At 48.0% G+C, this 19,486-nt stretch overlaps 1 protein-coding gene across 1 annotated transcript; it reads left to right on the top strand.

Annotated features, from left to right (window-relative positions):
* The first annotated feature begins 5,543 nt into the window (after positions 1-5,543).
* Ckap4 (cytoskeleton associated protein 4) lies at positions 5,544-15,731 on the top strand. The gene is made up of 2 exons (XM_090328558.1): positions 5,544-6,091; positions 13,238-15,731. The coding sequence occupies exons 1-2, from the start codon at positions 5,666-5,668 to the stop codon at positions 14,564-14,566; spliced, it is 1,755 nt and encodes a 584-aa protein (XP_090184684.1). The 5' UTR covers positions 5,544-5,665; the 3' UTR covers positions 14,567-15,731.
* Positions 15,732-19,486: the final 3,755 nt, after the last annotated feature.

The raw sequence follows: 19,486 nt of genomic DNA, 5'->3' as shown, positions 1-19,486 counted from the left end.
CTTATCTCCAATTAACCACCAGAAAACTGGAGGTGGCACCATGGCTCAAAATAGTAGAGCTCTGGCCTTGAGCAAAATTATTCAAGGACAGCTCACAGGCCCTGAATTCAAGCCCCATGACCAAAAACTATGGGAAGATAAGCTGGGTACCCAGTAACTCAGGCCTGTAATCCTAGCTGCTCAAGAGGAGGAGATCTGAGAATTCAGGTTTGAAATCACTGTGGCTTATAGGGAAGAGTCCAGACTCTGAGTTCAAGCCCCACAATCAGAACATACATGTACAAAACTCTCTGGAAGATTTGCAATAGAGCAAAACCTAGATACATAAGGCCATGCAGTATGACACTAAATGAAAGGACCTCTAGGATATAGAAACAAAAGCCATGTAATGAGTGATCGTTGTCCTTAATGTACTACGTTATCTCTCATCTCTTTTGCTGTCTCTTGGTTATCTCATATTGTCACAGTATTTCACTTTGCTATCTGATATATTGGATAAATGCATGTTTGGTTATTTGAAATTGGATAGGGAAGGGGGAAAAACAAGATGAGGGGTGGGGGTGGGGGAAAGGGAAATGGGGACCAAGACATGAGAAAGGGTATCAATGTATGTGAAGTAATACACCTTCTATCTGGTGAATATAATGTAACCCTTCTATTAATTACAATAAAAAATGTATGAAAAAAAAAGAAGCATAGGGAAGCCAGAAAAAAAAACTCTCTTGAAAGAGGTATGATACGATCTTTGAGTTCAATGGAGCTATGCTGGCTCTTTTATTAAATGTTGGGGGTAGGTAGTACTGAGGCTTGAACACAGGGCCACTTGCTTTTGATTGCCTGTTTTACTCAAGACGCTCTACCACTTAAGCCATACTTATACTTCCATTTTTTTTTCTGGTAAATTGGGAGATAAGAGTCTCTCAGATTTGTTTGCTAGAGCTGGCTTTAAAACTCACTTTTCTGATCTTAGCCTGCTGAGTAGCTAGGATTACAGGCATGAACCACCAGTACCTGGCTCATACTGGGTCATATATTTATGACAGATGACAGGTCAACAACTGCTGAAATGGGGAGCCAGTCTGGAAGGGTATTTCAGTAACCCAGATATGAGCTGCTGGCAGCTTATTGTGTAGCTCATGGTACAGGCCATGGGAAGTGAGAGAGGCTAGATAGGATTTGAAGGCAAAGGTGTACTAATATATCACAGGATAGGAGAGTAGGGAAGGACGAGGGTGATCCTAGCTTTCCAAAACCAAATTCCAAAGAGCTTCCACCCCTGTTAGAAGAAACATTTGGGATTATGATTGGCATGGTTGGGCCTCTGGGGCCCCAGAGTAGAGAAGAGGTAATCCATATTCCTGGGGACTTTCTATTTAGGCACTCTAGCTGAAATGTGGGAAACCAAGAGAGCCACAGGCTCCACCTTATAATTTATGGTCCAGGCAGTCAAAGGATGTATGGAGGCACTTTCTGGCAGCTGGATGTCTGGAAGGAATGTCTCAGGCTCCTCTTCTTCTCTATCTGAATTATTCTTCGGGCTTTAAGGCAGAAGAGGAGGAAAAGGAATGCAGGAGATGATGTCAACAGAAAAAGAAAAAAAGAAAACAAAATGTATGCTGTGTTCACTCAGATAAAGGGACAGGAGAGACCGGCTCCAAGAGCCGGGCTGAAAACAGGCTTCATGACTGTTTCCAGTCTCCTCTGGGTGTAGCCCTACTTCAGAGGAACACACTGCCTGCTTTTTAAAGTTAAACGCACCATAGCCTGTGGTTTGTAAGCCACATATGGAGTTGGGAGCTGCAAGAAATAATGATGAAAGGAAATCGTTGAAATGTGGACGCAGCAGCTCTGTGAAAAGCCCCCAGTGGCTCTGCAGACAGCGTTGGCTACTCAAGCACCGCTGGGGACTGCTCGAAACCTGGTATCTATCATATGGTGTCTCATTGAATTCTCAGGGCAATCTGGTGACATTAGTTCTTATTTCTCCCATATTCTAGATGAAAATACTGAGACTTGCAGAGGTCACAATAGAGCCTCTAAACAGAGGCAAGCTGGGGAGACACTGTCTGCTTTCATCGCTAGCTTGCACTTCATTAAGTTTAAAATTATATTATCATATAGGCACCCATGGTTCACGCCTAGAATCCTAGCTACTCCAGAGGCTAAAATCTTGAAACTAGCCTAGGCAAACAAATCCAAAGGACAAAGCCAGAAATGGAGATACAGCTCAAATGGTAGGACAACAACAGCCTTGAGTGAAATAGCCAAGTGAGAGGGCAAGGCTCTGATGTCAAGCCCCAGAGTACTAGCAAATATAAATTGTGTGTGTGTGTGTGTGTGTGTGTGTGTGTGTGTGTGTATGTGTATGTATCAGTGAACTAGATTCAATAATAGATTATCGTTTTTCCTAAGAGATATACCAATAAAAAGAAATGTACTGAAAAAGATGGTTTTTTGTTCTTGTTTTCTTTCCCCTTCCTTTCCTTTCTTTTCCCACCTCTGTCCTCCCCTCCTGTTCCCTTCTCTTTCTTTTTTTTTTTTTGCCAGTCCTGGGCTTGAGCTCAGGGCCTGAGCACTATCCTTGGACTTTCTCAAGGCTAGAACTCTACCACTTGAGCCTCAGCACCACTTCCAGCTTTTTCTATATATGTGGTACCAAGGAATCGAACCCAGGTCTTCGTGCTTTCTAGGCAAGCGCTTTAACCACTAGGCCAAGTTCCTGGCCCTCCCTTCTCTTTCTTATGTTGATCCTTGGGGCTTGAACTCACGGCCTGGATACTGTCCTTGAGCCTTTGTTTTTAAGGTTAGTGTTCGATTCTTTAAGCCATAACTCTATTTCTGGCTTTTTGGAAGTTTACTGGAGATAACAGTCTCACAGACTTTTGTGTTGGGGCTGGCTTCAAACCATGATCCTCAGATCTCGGCATCCTAAGTAGATAGAATTACAGGTGTGAACTACCTGCAAGAAAGAGTTTTAGGGGCTCAATTTATAGAAGGGATGACCTTGAAATAGAAAATGGGGGGTGTTAAGCACATAGATCATAGTATTCAGTTGGCAGAGCCTTGGGTCAAAAAGCAGGCAGGACTCCTGCCTCCCAGGTTAGAGCATGGCTGGGCTCCAGTTTTGTGTCATCACTCCTCTACTTTAACAGAAAAGGCTGCTTGAAGGAGGGTGATCTCTTTTTGTGCGTTAGAGATTTTAAATGCAATTCATACTTAGCTGAACAAGGCTTTTCTGAGCATCTTCTGATGAACTAGTCTTCTGTTTACCTTTGCCATCTGCCACCCTGCAGATCCAAACTCCTCTGCCCTGTTAGAGCAGAAGGCTTCTTCTTGCACTCCTGATGTTGGCTGATATTAGGTTGTTCCAGAATAGTTGGGGCAGATGATTATGTTGAACTAGAACGTGCTGTGTTCCATTCAGACCGCCACACTAATGATGAGTCTTCAGCCTGCCTGTCTGGCCCCTGTAATCTGAATCTACTCCACCCATCTCTGGATGCACACGCCCTTTGTGCAAAACAGGTGTCCTGAGTTCACCCCATTTCTGCCCCAGAAATAACCTCCCTGATCTCTTCCTATGCAAATCTATTCTTCAAATCATTCATTCTATGTCCTCTGTACGGTCCGAGGTTTGCTTCCCAAGTTTCTCTTTATCTGTATGTTCTCAACTCTTAGATGTCAAGTCCTGAACGCATGCCTGCTTATTTCTCCAAATGCACTTGAGGGCAAGCACAAACATGTTCATTCGCTAGATTTGTTTATAAAGCATTTTATGAGGTGATATATAAAGGGGGAGTATAAGCAATAGCTTCTTTCTTTTCTCAGGGGAGATTGGTAGTTTACACACATGTCTAGTACATAGTGGGGCTTCAACAAAGCTTTGCTATAGTGAATTAACTTACATAACACCTCATATTGCATTATTTGCTAAGTCTTGTAAAAGGTGTTTAGTGTTACTAGAGGAAAAGTATGAAACTCTGTCATTTGAACTTGGCCTTGAAACTGCCTTACATAGATTGGGAAGAAGATACAGACAGCATTCATTCCTACTGTACATGCCACACACAGGCCAGAGACTAGGTGCAGGAGGAAAAGCAGTGGAGTCCTGCCCTTGGCAGGGAAGTGACGACCTTGAGCAAGAGTGGACAACTTGCTTCACTTCTTGGGTCCTGATTTCCTTCCCATTCCGAGGTGATGAAGCCACACAGGCTTTGGTAGAAGCACATCTAGGTTCAAACTATAGCTGTGTGTGACCTTGAGCCAATCAGTTGGGCATGGAAGGATAATGGAGACTTAGCCTCAGTTTTTCTCCTTTAAAATGGTAAGATAATTCGTTTCAGGATTTTAAGAACACATACAAATTGTTAAAGCACCAGACGTGTGACATGATTATCTATTTCCTTCTCCAAAAGTCAGCAGTGATGGGTGTAGCTGCTCAGTGCTTCTGGGCATAGAGCTGGGTAGCCGGTCTAGAGCAGGAGCTGTGGGCCACCACGGGGTTTCCCTCTTCTCTAAATGAACACTGAGTCAGGAGAAGAGCTGTCCATTAGCTGGGCTAACAGGTACTGCATACTGGACAGACTTACTGCAGTCCAAGACCCTCTGCTCTCTTTTATTGTGGGTCACGAGGCTTGAACTTGAGCTCTTCAGCTCAAGGCTACTGCCTTATCCTTGAGCCAAGCCCCACTTCCCATTTTCTGGAGGTGAACTGGAGATAAGAGACTCAGGTCCTTTTGTGCCCAGGCTGGCTATGGACCTTGATCCTCAGATCTCAGCCTCCTGAGTAGCTAGGATTACAGGCGTGAGCCACCCCGCCAGGCCCTTTTTTTCTCAGGGGGCAGTTAAGACTGCTGCCTTCAAATCCTGGGGCAGAGACAGGCCCACCTCGTGGTGGGGTGACCTAGGGGCAGCTCCCCAGCGACCACCGCCTCCCCCCCCCCCCCCCGCCCCAGCCCAGCTCCATCTCTGCACCTGGAAGAGTAGGGGATGTGTGCACCACTCCGGGAGCCCCTCCTCCTCCTCTCCCACAGATCTAGAGAGAAAAGGGGGCTTCTGGGCCACCCCTCGGGACCACTCCACGCAGAGTCTGTCTAGATCGCGGGGGGCGGGGGGGGGGTGATAGCTCCTTAGCCCCCCACCCCTTCCACCTCTCCAGCCCCCCCCATTCCCACCCCGGAAGCAGGCTCCCTCCCACATACAGATCTGGAAGGAAGGGGGGCAACTAACTGCTGGGCCACGGCGCAGGACTTCTCCCCGGGCCAACCCCCCCTCCCCAGGCTGCCAGGGGTCCCGCCCCTAGTCCCCACCCACCTCCGCCCCGGGCGGGCCCCGCTCCCACCTCCCACGTCCGCCTCCCGCCCACCCTCGGTGGGGTCGGCGGCGGGGGCGGGGCCGCGGGCCGGCCGCGTGCGTGGCAGGCTCTCCCTTCCCGGGAGGCGGGGTCGGCGCGGCCCCCTCCCCCTTCCCTCCCTCCGAGGCCTCCTGCCCCGCCCGCCGCCCGCGCTCCCGGCCGCTCCGACGCCCCGCCGCCGCCGCCGCCGCCGCCACTGCCACCGCCTCGGCCGCGCTCCCGCCCCGCGTGCTCGTCGCCCGGCCCCGGGGGAGTCCGAACCCGCCCGCGCCCCGCGCCGCTCGCCTCGGAGCCGCGGGCCCCGCCGCCGCCATGCCCTCGGCCAAACAAAGGGGCTCCAAGGGCGGCCACGGCGCCGCGAGCCCCTCGGAGAAGGGCGCCCACCCGTCGGGCGGCGCGGATGACGTGGCGAGGAAGCCGCCGCCGGCGCCGCAGCCGCAGCCGCCGCCGGCCGCGCCGCACCCGCAGCAGCACCCGCAGACCCCCGCGCACGGCCGGGGCGGCCACCGGGGGGGCCCCCGCTCGGCAGCCGCGTCCTCCGCGTCCTCCGCCGGCCCCCGCCGCCTCGGCCGGGCGCTCCACGTCCTCTTCTACCTCGCCCTGGTGGCCGCCGCCGCCTTCTCCGGCTGGTGCGTCCACCACGTCCTGGAGGAGATCCAGCAGGTCCGGCGCAGCCACCAGGACTTCTCCCGGCAGCGGGAGGAGCTGGGCCAGGGCTTGCAAGGCGTCGAGCAGAAGGTGGGTTCACCTCCCCCCGCACCCCACTATCCCGATCCTCCCCCCCATCCCCGAATCCCGCCCGTCCGCCACCACCTCCCGACCTCCTCATGGCCTCTTGGCTGGGCCCCTGCCCGGCCTGCCCAGGCCCAGGGGTCGGATCCCCCTGCCTGTCTTCGGGGGGGAGGGAGAGGGTGTCCAGCCCGGGTCCCCCCATCCACCCCTCATTCCCCCCCTCACACCCGCCCCTTGGTCCCCAAGCCGGTCCCGGGTCCTCTTTGGTCAGTGGGCGTGGAGAAGGGGCCCCGGGGATGGACCTGGTGGGTGCCCAGGCCATCCAGGCAGGGTGGGCCAAGGGTCTGTCACCAGACATTAGCAGTGACCTATGAGGAAGCCGGCAGGCCTGGGGAGCTCATCTCTTTTTGGATTAGGAACCGCTGAATGAGCAGAGTTGTCTGAAAAGGAGGTTGGAAGGGAAACCAGAGCATCCCTGGGCCCTGCCAGCTTTTCATCACGTCAGAGTGTGGGGAAGGGAAAGCTCCTGTTCTTAGTCATTTGCTAAGTTCAGAGGAAATACCTTCTATCTTTAGGTCCCTCGGACCTTTTCTAGATCGGTTGTGTCCATGTGGACCTTGGAAGTAGCCTCCCTCAGCTTTGCTGGAATGGAAAGGCCAACAATATTAGGTCACATAGGAAGGAGTACTGGTATACCCATTAACTGGGGTTTGCAGAGCTTACTCATGAATTATCTAATCCCCAGAGCCATTCTGGGAAGAGAAGGCAGCTTTGACTCCCATTTTCCAGACTAGAAAGTTGAGGTTTAGAGAGAGTTGGTGAATTGATTAAAAGTCCTCCTCTCTCCTCCCTCCCTATTGATGTCCGGCAGATCCCATGAGAACATCTGGCCCACTGCCCAGTAAGGGTGTCCCCCTGGTCCTATTCCAGGGGGTGACTGGATCCAGCTCACAAGATATAACAGTAAAAACCTTTCTGTCCTTTCACCAGGCCAACTGTAGCCCTTTCCTTCACATTTCTCCCTCTATCCTTCATCCACGTCACCACTCAATGAAAGTCAGAGGACTGAAACAAAAAATCCCGCCACTTCTGAGCCCGGAACTGCTGTCTCCCTTTTCCCAGCATGCTGCTGGTCTTGCCAAGTCTCTCTGCTCCTGTGGAGTGTGCAGCATTAGGAATTTCCTCTCAGGACTGGTAGAACAACCAGAATGACTCAGCCAGCCTGAAAGTGCTGCGGGGCAAGGGAGGTGACTTTTCTAAGGGAATTCAGTAGGCTTTGCCTATCCCAAACTGTCAAAGCCTCCTTAGAAAAAGACATCCCACTGAAGTCTAATCACTAACCCACTTCCTCTCTTTCATCCATCTACTTTGCTAATCAATCATAGTATTTATTGAAGGCTGTTAGTCGTAAGACTCTGCGTAGGCCCAGTGGTGGGTTTGGGGGAGCACGGGGACACATCATACTTGTGGCGTAAATGTAAATAGGGGTAACCCCTCTTCCCCCTTGCAGATGGAGGAGAGGTGGGGGGGGGCATGGAATTTCCATGGGCCTGAATCTCCATTTAGTTGGTCCATAAGGAATGTGAAGTACAGGTAGGGGTGAGATCTTTCTTTGAGGGACAGAAGGTGGCTACCTTGCCATGTAGAAGAACGTTTAGGAAATTGTGAGGGGGAAGTTAGACGTTGAAGTCGAATCTAAGTTGAAATTAGGTGCTGGCTCTCCACTGTCTTTCTGTGAGTCTCTCCTTTGTCACTCTTCCCCATTCTTTACAGCTGTGTGAAGCTCAGTTTGGTCTCCTGGACTCAGTTTCCAATCCACATACAAGAGAAAGGTGATATCTAAAAAAAATTCTTTTTTGCCAATCCTAGGGCATGAACTCAGGACCTGGACACTGTCCTAAGCTGTTTTTTGCTCAAGGCTAGTGTTCTACCACTTGAGCCACAGCACTACTTCAGGGCCTTTTTCTGTTTCTATGGTACTTAGTAATCTAACTCAGGGCTCCATGAATGCTAGGCAAGCACTCTACTACTAAGCCACATGCCCAGCCATTATCCAGTTTTTTAAGAATTATCATGGCTCTACAGCTGTTGAAGTAGTCATCGGACTACCTTTCTTTTAATTAGTACAACCAAACAATCAAATTCGGTGTCTTTTGTTTATTGTGCATTTCCTATGTGGGAGGCACTAGGCTAAATACTTGCAAGCGCAATGTCTCTTTTGACTCTGAGAAGTACTCTGAGACTTAAGTGCTCTTGCTAGTCCATTTCCCAGAGGAGGAATGCGAAGAAGCCTTGGAACTACATGGAGACACAGTGAGAAGCAGAGTTAGGCCTCAAACTTCGGTGGAACTACCTACCTCTTAACCACTTTGTTATTTATTTTATTATTTTCCTCTAGTACATTGTAGGTGTTCAATTAAGTGTTTGACTTGGAATCTCAGCCTGCCCAGAGCAGAGTTAGGATCTGGCAGAGTGTCTGGTCACTTCTGCCTAATCCAGGTTGCTGCTGTGTGTTATTTCGTACCAAGGAGCCAGTCATGATTGGTTTGCTGATAACATAGCTTTGAACTCTGGCATAATTGGCTGGAAATGAGATTCTGTCCTTAGCAGTGTCTTAATGCATACTCAGTATTCACCATGGGCTGGACATTCAATTAAGTGCTTCACAGCCACCCTCAGAGGCAGGTACTAGCTCTTGTCATGGCACAGATAGGGGAGCTGAGCTGGAGTAGTGATGACACTCACTGAAAGTTACAGACTATAAGTGGTAGAGCTGGGATTGGAGTAGGAGCTGGGTGTCCTTGTGGCATCTCTTGTTTTCCAAGTACTCTCACTGGGGAATGATCCTGATTGGAACCACCTGGCCTCTCCTTACCCAGAGGACTCGGGTATCAGGGAGTCAGTGGCTTCAACTGTAATCCCCAACTACACTGTCAGCCGATACTACCCTGGTCAGCCTTGGGCGGCATAGATGAACTACATAGCACAGCTTAGGCTGGTAAGGGCAGTTTATGTTTAGCGGGGAGAGTGACTTCGCTGGTTGTGTCTCTTTGACTACTAGCCTTGATTGGGCTCTAGGTGGTGGCAGCCCCTCTTGTAGGTCCTCTGTGTACTTAGAATGTGCTTTCATCTGACCCTGTCAGAGCTTGGCATGCAGACACAAGTCAGTGTGGAAGGTGTAAGTGTTCAGGTTCTGAATTCAGCATCTCCTGGGATTTTGAGGCTCTGCTCTAACAATGACACTTCTTTTTTGTGTGTGTGCCAGTACTGGGGCTTGGATTTAGGACCTGGGCACTATCCCTTAGCTTTCTTTTTACTTGAGGCTGGTGCTCTACCACTTGAGCCACAGCTCCACCCCTGTCTTTTTTGGTGGTTAATTGGAGATAAAAGTTTTATGAACTTTCTTGCCTGAACTAAACTTCTAACTTGGATTCTCAGATCTCAGCCTCCTGAGTAGAATTACAGGTGTGAGCCACCAGTGCCCATTTTCTTCCTTTTTTTTTTTTTTCCACCCACCACCCCAGCCAGGCTTCTGGAGGGCAGGGATCCTGTTCTAGACATACTTTGGAACTAGCATCTCACCTGGCACTGTCCTCATATTAGGCATTTCAGAGGTGCTGGGGGAGTAGACAATATCCCATACATACAGATGGTTAGGGAAGCCACATATTGATAAACAACTTTGGGGGCACTGTGTGTTTTTGTTGTTAAAAGAGCATTGAGGGTTGGTTGGTTCGGTTCCATCTCTAATTCTGGACAGAATCACCTTTTAAGCCAGTTGTAATGTATTAGCCCAGATTAGGCAGAGTAGCTTGCGATTGGGTGGGAAACAGACTTTCTTAGTTTTCATTATTCGGATTTGCTCTGAATTCTTTTCATTTTTTCGTTGGTTGAAAATGCACTGGTTGCACACCTGCTCACCCATTCCCGTTTCTGTTTTGAGCATAATGGTAGGACAGACTGTGATTTTGTAGCCTAGTTTTAGGAATCAGCTCAAAGGGTCCCTTTATAACAGAAAAAGTGGGTGGAAGGGTCATGAGTGTTCTGTTTGCTAGTAGACAAGGAACTGGACGTGGACAATGCCTGTGACTTCTTTGAGCTCACCAAATGGCTGTTGATTTGGCTGGAAGTAGAGTGCAGCTGCCCTATTTCACATTGGGTTTTGCAGATTCTGCCCTTTGGTCTTGAGGGTAGTGATGGTGCTAGGCTTCTGAGGTACTTCAGAATAATAGGAAACAGCCAGACCTCGAGAAAGACAATAGTGGCGAAAGACCACAGCCACCATGGATTGAGCATCCATTGTGCATTAGGCAGTCATGCAGTTTGCATATATGAATTCACCTGATTCTCACAGTTACAGTCCTATGAGTCAGGTACTATTTTTGTCCCTGTTATGAAGCTGAACAAACCAAAGCTGAATAGCTTGCCCAGGATCACCCCAGCCTGAAAATGCCAGAGCTAGGATTTGAGCCTAGGCAGTTGATTCCAGAGCCCAGGGGATTTTTTTTTTTAAACATTAGGTCATTGTTCAATGATAAACAAGAGAACAATATATTAAACTCTCCTCTGAATAATTGTCAATATTTTACCATGCTTGTTTGATTCCATCCCTAGTCCCCCCTCCCCTCTTCTGGCTAGATTTAGAGTAGTATGACCCAGAACCCTTCTGCATCTGTTACGTGCTCTTGTTCTCCAGCTGCTCTTGAGAAGTAGCCCTGATCAGAAGAGTAGAGCAGCCTGCCCTTACTGTGAAGATTGCCCAGGGGCATGTGGGTCCAGGGCTTCAGAACATGTTGGTGGTTCACTTCTAGGCCCTCAGAGTCTCCTGTGTTTACCCTGGTGGACCAAAGTCAGGTAGAACGGGGGTAGGGTGGGGAGGGGGGTCATGGAGCTAATTAGTTTTTTTCTTCTTTCTACTGTGTGTATGTGTCTGTCTGTGTCCTTGTGTGTTTCTAGGATTTGAACTTGGGGCTGTGCACTTGCCAGGCTGGCTCTCTACCACATGAGTCAGTCCCTAGTTCTTTGTGCACTTGTACTTTTGACTTGGAGTCTCATGCTTTTGCCCCAAGCCAGCCTTAGATCACTATCCTTCTATCTGTACCTCCTGGATAACTACAAGCACATACCATCACACCTGGCTTGTTCTCTTTCCTCCCCCACTTTGGGAGGTCATGAGGTTTGAACTCCAAGGACCAGGGATCCATGCTTGCTAGGCAAGGGCTGTACTGCTTAAGTGCTTGTCATACTTCTAGCCCTAGCTTATTCTTTGAGATAGTGTCTCATTGACCTCCATCCTTCACCCTGCCACAAGCCTGCCCTTCAGCTACCATCTCTGCCTCCTTCATAGTTGGAATTAAAGGCATGTGCCACCATAGCCAGCGTTATTTTTTTTTGTCCTTATTGTTTGCTTGTGTTTTTGAAATAAAGATCTTATAGTCTTGTTCCACCTGGCCCCGATCTCATATACCTCCCTCCTATCCCTTCTGAGTGGTTGGGATTACAGGTGTGTGACACCGTCTTTATTTCCTTTAACAAAAGACATACAGGACATCTGGCAAAGTTAATGATTCTTGAATATCATTTAATAGTCAGATCTCCTGACTTCTTCCCCACATTGTCCTCCTACAGTTTCACTTGATCAGAATCTACACATTGTATTTGATTGAAAATCCCTCCACCCCCTTATTTTATAAGTCAGTTCCCAGACTGAACTTAAGACCTTGCACATGCTCAGCTTGTTTACTCAACTGACACTCTATAACTTGAATTATACCTCCAGCCCACCTTTTTGCTAGCTATTTTGAAAATTTAGATTCACAGACTTTTCTGTCTACACTGGCCTGAACTTCAGCCTTCAAGTTCTCAGCCTCCTGAGGAGCTAGGAGTGTGAGCCACCTGGCTTAAACTCCATCAATACGTTCCATTTTCTCCACTTTCAACACGCCAGTCATTTGCCAGTCGTATTGGCAAGGGTCATTTCTCCTGTGACTTTTTCACATTGTGGGTTTGGCTGACGGTATTCCCATGGTATCACAGCATGCTTCTGGCTTACATGAGTTTAGGACATGGTGGTTAGACCTCAAAGCAGGGACACCCAGGTAGATTTTTCTTCCTTCTCTCCCTTAAAAAAATAATTTCTGCAGTTAAGCATTGTAGGTAACATCATTATCATACCAGAATGAGGCCTGAATTTATCCTCTGTATAGTCAATTAGACGAGCTCCTAGGATAGTTCTCAGATCAATATTGTTTTCTGATAGGATTCGTGTAGATGGAGCGAGCATGTGATAGCAAGAAAGATCAAGAATTCTAGAGAGCAGAGACCTGAGACCTGGACCTTTGTCTCTTGATTCTCAGCCCCATGTTTCCACGTACTTCGGTTTCTTTCCTATGAAAATTTAAGAGACACAGAGCTAGAAATCCAGTCTGGATTGTCTTAGAAAGAGGGAAAGAGAGTTGATTGGTTCAAGCTAAAATATGAAAGAATAGATTCCTTCAGATGCTCTCTGGCTGTCTCTGGTGACTTGGATGATGTCTGGGGAACTTGATCCTGTCATCTGTGCTGCTTTGCTCTCCAAGGAAGTGAACATTTCCTGTGTGCTGGTCTGCGCTCCAAGTCTAGCTCCTCCTATAGCCAGCAATCCCAGTAAGAGACGTTCCTTCTCCTGCAGTCCTGACTTGTCTTGTTAGCCTGCTTGTGTGCTGTGGCCCTGTTCCCGGATTGGTCAGCTAGCAGCCCGGGTGGGGAGTGGGGTTGGGGGAGCCCTTGGAGTTGGTCCCCGAAATCACAGGGACTAAATGTGTCATGGCCAGGAGCATGGCCTGGTGGTAGAATGCTTGCCTAGCATGCATGAATCCTTGGGTTCAGTTCCTTGGTACCACATATATAGAAGTCAGAAATGGTGCTGTGGCTCAAGTGGTAGAGAGTTAGCCTTGAGAAAGCCCAAGGACAGTGACCAGGCCCTGAGTTTTAAGTCCCAGGACTGGCCAAAAAGAAAAAAAGAAAATTGTGTCATTGTAGAAGAGAAGAAGCCTGGATTCTGGGCAGAGAGAGAGAGAGCGGCAGCGGGGGTTGGGGGAGAAAGAGAAGAAAACAGTGGTATCATGTATTACCAACCCTTTTCTGCGGCTCACGTCTGGGTTTGGGTTTCAGGTGCAGTCCCTGCAGACGACCTTTGGGACCTTCGAGTCCATCTTGAGAAGCTCCCAGCATAAGCAGGACCTCACGGAGAAGGTGGTAAAGCAAGGGGAGAGTGAGATCAACCGCATCAGTGAAGTGCTGCAGAAGCTGCAGAATGAGATCCTCAAAGACCTCTCAGACGGGATCCACGTGGTGAAGGATGCCCGCGAGCGGGACTTCACATCACTGGAGAACACAGTGGAGGAGCGGCTGACAGAGCTCACCAAGTCCATCAACGACAACATCGCCATCTTCACTGAAGTCCAGAAGAGGAGCCAGAAGGAAATTAATGACGTCAAGGCAAAGGTCGCCGCCCTGGAAGAATCCAAGGGGTACAAGCAGGACCTGAAGGCCCTAAAGGAAGAGGTGGAGGAGCTACAGGTCTCTGTGACATCCAGGGACAGGGACATGGAGGCTCTGAGGAGCTCGCTGCAGACCATGGAGTCTGACATCTACACAGAGGTGCGGGAACTGGTGAGTCTCAAACAGGAGCAGCAGGCGTTCAAGGAGGTGGCGGACACAGAGCGCGCTGCCCTGCAGGCCCTTTCTGAGAAACTCCTCCAATCCGAGGAGTCCACTGCCCGCCTCCCCCAGGAGATCAGGAGGCTGGAAGAAGAGCTACACCAGCTGAAGGCCGAGGCCCAGAGGCCCCAGGAAGATGGTGATTTCAGAAGCTTTGCTGCCTTAGATGCACTCCAGAAGAAGAACGAGGGACTGGACTCCAGGCTCCAGAGTGTGGAGGACGGAGTCCATTCCGTTCAGGTGGCCTCTGCGCGCCAGACCGAGAGCCTAGAATTGCTCCTGTCTAAGAGCCAGGAGTATGAACAGCGCTTGGCTATGCTCCAGGGGCGCCTAGAAAGCCTGGGGTCCTCCCCCGAGGCAGACAAGGATGCCCTGGCCAGCACAGTGAGGAGCCTAGGAGAGGCCCAGCTGGCCCTCTACAGTGACGTGGAGGACCTGAAGAGAAGTGTGGGCGAGCTGCCTAGCACCGTGGAATCACTGCAGAAAGTACAGGCACAAGTGCACACGCTGCTTGGCCAGGACCAGGCCCATGCCACCCATCCGCCTCCTCAGGACTTCCTAGACAAGCTTGCTTCTCTAGACAACCTGAAATCCTCAGTGAGTCAAGTGGAGTCAGACTTGAAGATGCTCAGGACTGCTGTGGACAGCTTGGTCGCTTACTCGGTCAAGATTGAAACCAACGAGAACAACCTAGAATCAGCCAAGGGTTTGCTAGATGACCTGAGGAATGATCTAGATCGGTTGTTTGTAAAAGTCGAAAAGATTCACGAGAAGATCTAAATGAACTGTGCGCAAGGTGTGGCCCCAGTTCCAAGTCCAGTTTCACGTGACAAAGGAAAAAGTGGTTTCTTCCCACACGCCCTGTCCCATTTCTTGTCTCCCCTGGAAGAACAAAAGACGCCATCCGAGCACCAAGCCATTGTATTCTGTGCCCCATTAATTTATTTGTAATTATCACACATGGTTGGTTTCTTAAGGTCTCTGCTTCTGCTTTGGGTTGACTTCCAGAAGTCCCAGCCTTGCCTGTGTCAGAGGTGGCTTTTTAAAAAGGACATGTGTCCTGTCAGAAAAGTGACAGCGGCTTCAACTGAAGATTAACAGAAGCAGATTAACCTTAAAAAAAAAAAATCCTGTCTGGCAGACAGATTTCAAGTTTAAACAAACAAAAAAAAAATAGGGGGCACTTTTTGTTTTCTAATCGTCTTTAAGGAAAATTGATTTTACATATTTTTTTATATTCTTAGCTGAAGTTTTTATGAAATATCTTTCACTCGTTGTCTTCCACTTAAAATTGGTTCAAGTTCATAGTGTCAGCTCTGCATGGGGAAGGGAAAGCTCCCCCTCCCCAGCTTATTTTAAAAGAATCAGCTACTTAGCGGTCCCCCCAAGATACAAATTCCATTCCTGAATCATCTCGTGATGTCAGAGGTAACTCCACAAGAGTCCAGATGGTCGTGAGTGGGAAAGGAAGGCATTAAGAGTCCCAGTACCCCAATCTGGGTCAACTCTTAGGAAGACTGCCCAATGATATGTAGGTTTAGCATCCCAGAAAAGAGAACCTTTGGGCTTTTGAGAGATGGTTAAGATCTGTCCACAGAAGAATGGGGTGCCCTCCTGGGAAAGAAATGTAGGCTGAATCTTTTAACTCTGTGTGGGTGAAGGGGTCTGCTGTGGGCCCCTCCCCCGCACCTGTCAGGATCTGTACACTGTGTCTCTTTGATTGATTGCTGTATCCCTTCCCTTTGAGCTGTATTCTTTCATGGCCTTCTTACCCTTCCAAAAAAAAAAAAAATGAAAAAAAAAAAAAGCCAAAAAGAAAAAGAAGAAAAAAAAAACCAAGACATTTGTTTAGGTTACTGTGAAATGAACGGTATGGCTTATTTACAGTATTTTTAATTCTTAATAAACACTTGAGCTTTGTTACAACTTTCCAGCGTGATTACCTTTCTGTGTACTTAGGGATGTATATTTTATTAGTATGCAGTAGGTAGGCTCAGAAAAGATTTAAGTTTTCAGTTTTAAGACTTACCGTTTGTTTTGGTGCTGGTTTGGACCTTGCACTGAGGGCCTGGGTACTGTTCCTGAGCTTCTTTTGCTCAAGGCTACCACTTTACCATTGAGCTACAGTATCATTTTCCAGCTTTTTGGTGGTTAAATGGAGATAAAAGTCACACAGACTTTCCTACTCAGGCTGGCTTCAAACCAAGATCTTCAGATCTCAGCTTCCCGAGTAGCTAAGATGACAAGTGTGAGCCACCAGCACCCACTGGAAAACTGAGATGGTCTTATTCCTGAGCCTGGAGATGGACCTCCCTGGTGGATAGGCCTCCCAGGCATTGCTCATTGTCAGCTCTCTTAGCTTTAGCAGTGTTAACCTGTTGGAATCTTCTGGAGAGAATGAAAAAAAAGGACTAATGTTGAGTTGGGGCTCATATTTGAAAGGTACCCTCACTGGTTCTTAACCAGCAGCTGGATGGAGATGCCCCATAGACCATCTTAGCCATCTTGGACCCAATCATTACCTGGGCTACCACCATCTCCTAATAGGTGCCTGTGTACTCCGTACTGAGCACTGCATAGGCCTTTGTTGTTCCCTTCTGGCATTCCCTGAGGCAGGCAGATCGTTCCCCATTCCACTGGGGCAGCAGCAAGTGATCTCTTTCTGTGGGGAACTTTAATAGATTCCCATTTAAAATGGTGGCAAACATCCATATGTCAGATGAACAGTTTCCTGGGAAGCAAAAGGAATGCATTGTGAATCCACCTGTTCCTGAAGGTGGAGCAGTTTAGAGGTAGGTCTAACCCCGAACAATTACAATTCCGTCTTGATGTGCTGGTAATGGGACTTGGTAATATTCCTGGCCTCAGTATGCTCCCTGAGCTCTCTTACTCAAGACTGGTGCTCTACCACATGAGCCACAGCTCTGCTTCTGACTTTTTGCTGGTTACTTGGAGGTAAGAGTCTCACAGACTTCTGCCTGGTCTACCTTTGAATCTTTTTTTTAGTTATCACTTCTTGTTTCTACTTCAGGCAATTCATTTCAGTGTTGTTTTATATGATCAGAGGCATTGTACCTTTGTATCCCTCCCCTGAGAGTATCCTCCTTTGATCTCACTGTGTATAAACGTTCTGAATCTTGATCCTTACATCTCATCCTCCTGAGAGATTAGGATTATAGGCCTGAAGCGCCAGTGTGCTGCTGATGTGAGCTCCTTTTATTTACCCATTAAATATATTTATTGGGGCCATATTCAGATACTTTTGTTAAACATCAGTGAATTAAAAGATAATTAAAGAGCCAGACTCAGTGGCTCACACCTGTAATCCTAGCTACTCAGGAGGCTGAGATCTGAAGATCAAGGTTCAAAGCCAGCCCGGGCATGGCACAAAGGACCCGAGACTCTTCAATTAACTTCTAGAAAATGAGAAGTGGGGCTTGGCTCAAGGGTAGGGCAGTAAGTAGCCTTGAGCTGAAGAGCTCAGGGACAGCGCCCAGGCCTAGTTCAAGCCCCATTACCCCCACCCCCCAAATGCTTAAGACACACCCCAGACCTACAGCTCAGTATGGCAGTCCTGTAAGTTGGTAACTGGCATAAGAAATTACAGATGTCTAGTTCTCTGAATGAAGAACAGGCCCACATTTCTGAAAATGTGGCTGAAGCTGTAGGTCAGTAGGATAAAGTGATTGTGGTGGAGAAGCTGCTCTATCAGATACCACGTAACCAAGGGCAAGTCACTGTACATGGTGCTACTGGAGATGGTGGAGAGGCTTGCTCGGGATGCTTAGCCATAAGACCTCTGTGACCCATGCAGGTGCCACCAGCACGCCAGAGGGAAAAGATGGATCTAGGAATCCCTTCTTGCTTTCTCACTATGATTAAATACTTCAGCATAAAGGAAAGAATGATGAACTCATTTGCTAGACTTCTTTTCTTGTCTATGCATTCCTATTGTTTGCCACCTGTGCAGTATTAATTTTCTTATCTCTGTGCCTTGCTTACAACTCACCTATGACCCCACTGCACCATTTTCCCACCAAGACCTGAATTGCCCCCTCCCCAGCCATCTCTTTTTTGGTTTCAGAGTGCTTCATATAAATGGAATCATATCACAGAAGACCCGTATCCCTTTTGAAAAATTATCACAAAATTCACCCCATTTGAAGTGTACAATTGCCTTTATTTAGGAAGTCTGAAGGCATTCCCTGTCTAGATGAATCTTGGCCTTGACACTTGTAATAGGATGTTGGCACATAGTAGGTATTCAAAGAAACAGCAGCTGTATAAATGCAGATGGGCTTTTGACTTAGGCAATTCAGCCATTGAGAGCATTGTGGAGTGATTTCCTTTTACATCTCTGGCTGGGTTCAAGTGGGCGGAGCTAAGACTGCAGACTAGGGAGGAGCTAAACTGCACTTCCTCTCTTCTGGTTGTGTTTGGACCAGAGATGGAGACCACGGGTTGCTGTTGGAGCTCTGAGCTGCATCTGCTTTGGGAAGATGAGATGGGAGAAGAGTCTCAGACAAACTGGGGACGCAGATCTGTGAATGCTACCACAGTGTGGCACGTGCAGAGTTCTTCCTGAATATATGGCAGTGGTGAGCTCCTAAACATTGGTTGATGCCAGCTCAGCCGCCAGCCTTGCTTTATTTGGTAACAGTTCCTCCCATTTTTCTTCAGGATATCTTCCCTTCCCCACTGCCAGTCCACTTGGTTTTCATGAGATAGACTTGGATGAGTGTATGTCCCCGGTTGGGCCAATGAGAGATCTAGTTTGATCTGTTCTGGATGAACAGCGTTGCCATCGGGTCCACTGATGACCAATGGTACTTTCTGGAAAAGGATGCCATCTGTCAACTGGAGATATTAAGTCCAGAGCTGAGAAGGGACTGCCAGTACATGTGCAGAGAGACCTCTGACAATGAGGTCAACATAGAAGAAAGCAGAACCAAGAGATGGTGATTACCTGAAACCATGAGTGACAGATCTCATAACTGAAAAATGCTAAGTGACACAGTCTAACAAAACGAATCCTAGGAAGCTGGCACTTGAGACATGGAGGAGGGGTGGGATGGGGGGGGGAAGGAGGCCAAGAGAGGAGGCCAGGAGAAGGCAGCCGGAAGACCCCGTGCATATCTTAGGAAACCAGGAAAAGTGAGGGGATGGGTGGGGTTGGAGGGATGGGTGAGAACCATGAAAGGGAATGATTAAGCAAGACGTATTGTACTCATAAACTGATATCTTGAATGGTAATCCCTTGGTACAACTACTTAAAGTACTAAGTAACATGTATATACACACATATACGTGTCTATATAAATATATATAAATAGTAAGAAAAGAATAAAGGTGCAGAAAAGAAAATGACACAGTGCGGAAACTTGTGTATAAAGTTAAAAACTTCAGGAGACTAAGGCGGGAGGAATGGAAGTTCAAGGCTAGTCTGGTCTACATAGTGATATTGTAAGAAAAAGTGTTAAAAAAAAAGTTTGAGAAATTTTACCATGAGAAATTATACTATCGGTTAGCTTCCAACTGAAAAGGATTTCATGACTAACAAATAGTGCTGTTTTTGTTACGTCCACTCTAATGCTCAATAAACAACACAGAATATCCAACACTTCGTTATACAATAGGTTTTATGTTAGCTGATTTTCCCGAATGTAGGAGGCTACTGTAATTGCCTGTAAGACTGCATGT

This window comes from Megascapheus bottae, chromosome 2 (genome assembly GCF_031878675.1).
Source record: "Megascapheus bottae isolate mThoBot1 chromosome 2, mThoBot2.hap1, whole genome shotgun sequence".
In the NCBI taxonomy this organism is placed as follows: domain Eukaryota; kingdom Metazoa; phylum Chordata; class Mammalia; order Rodentia; family Geomyidae; genus Megascapheus; species Megascapheus bottae.
Note: the sequence above shows the minus strand (reverse complement) of the source record. Positions and strands in the feature narration are given on the sequence as shown.

Excerpts from the sequence above, each read along its gene's own strand:
- Ckap4 (XM_090328558.1), top strand. The coding sequence starts at position 5,666 with ATGCCCTCGGCCAAACAAAGGGGCTCCAAGGGCGGCCACGGCGCCGCG. Across the intron at positions 6,092-13,237 it reads TGCAAGGCGTCGAGCAGAAG|GTGCAGTCCCTGCAGACGAC; the intron begins GTGGGTTCACCT and ends TTTGGGTTTCAG.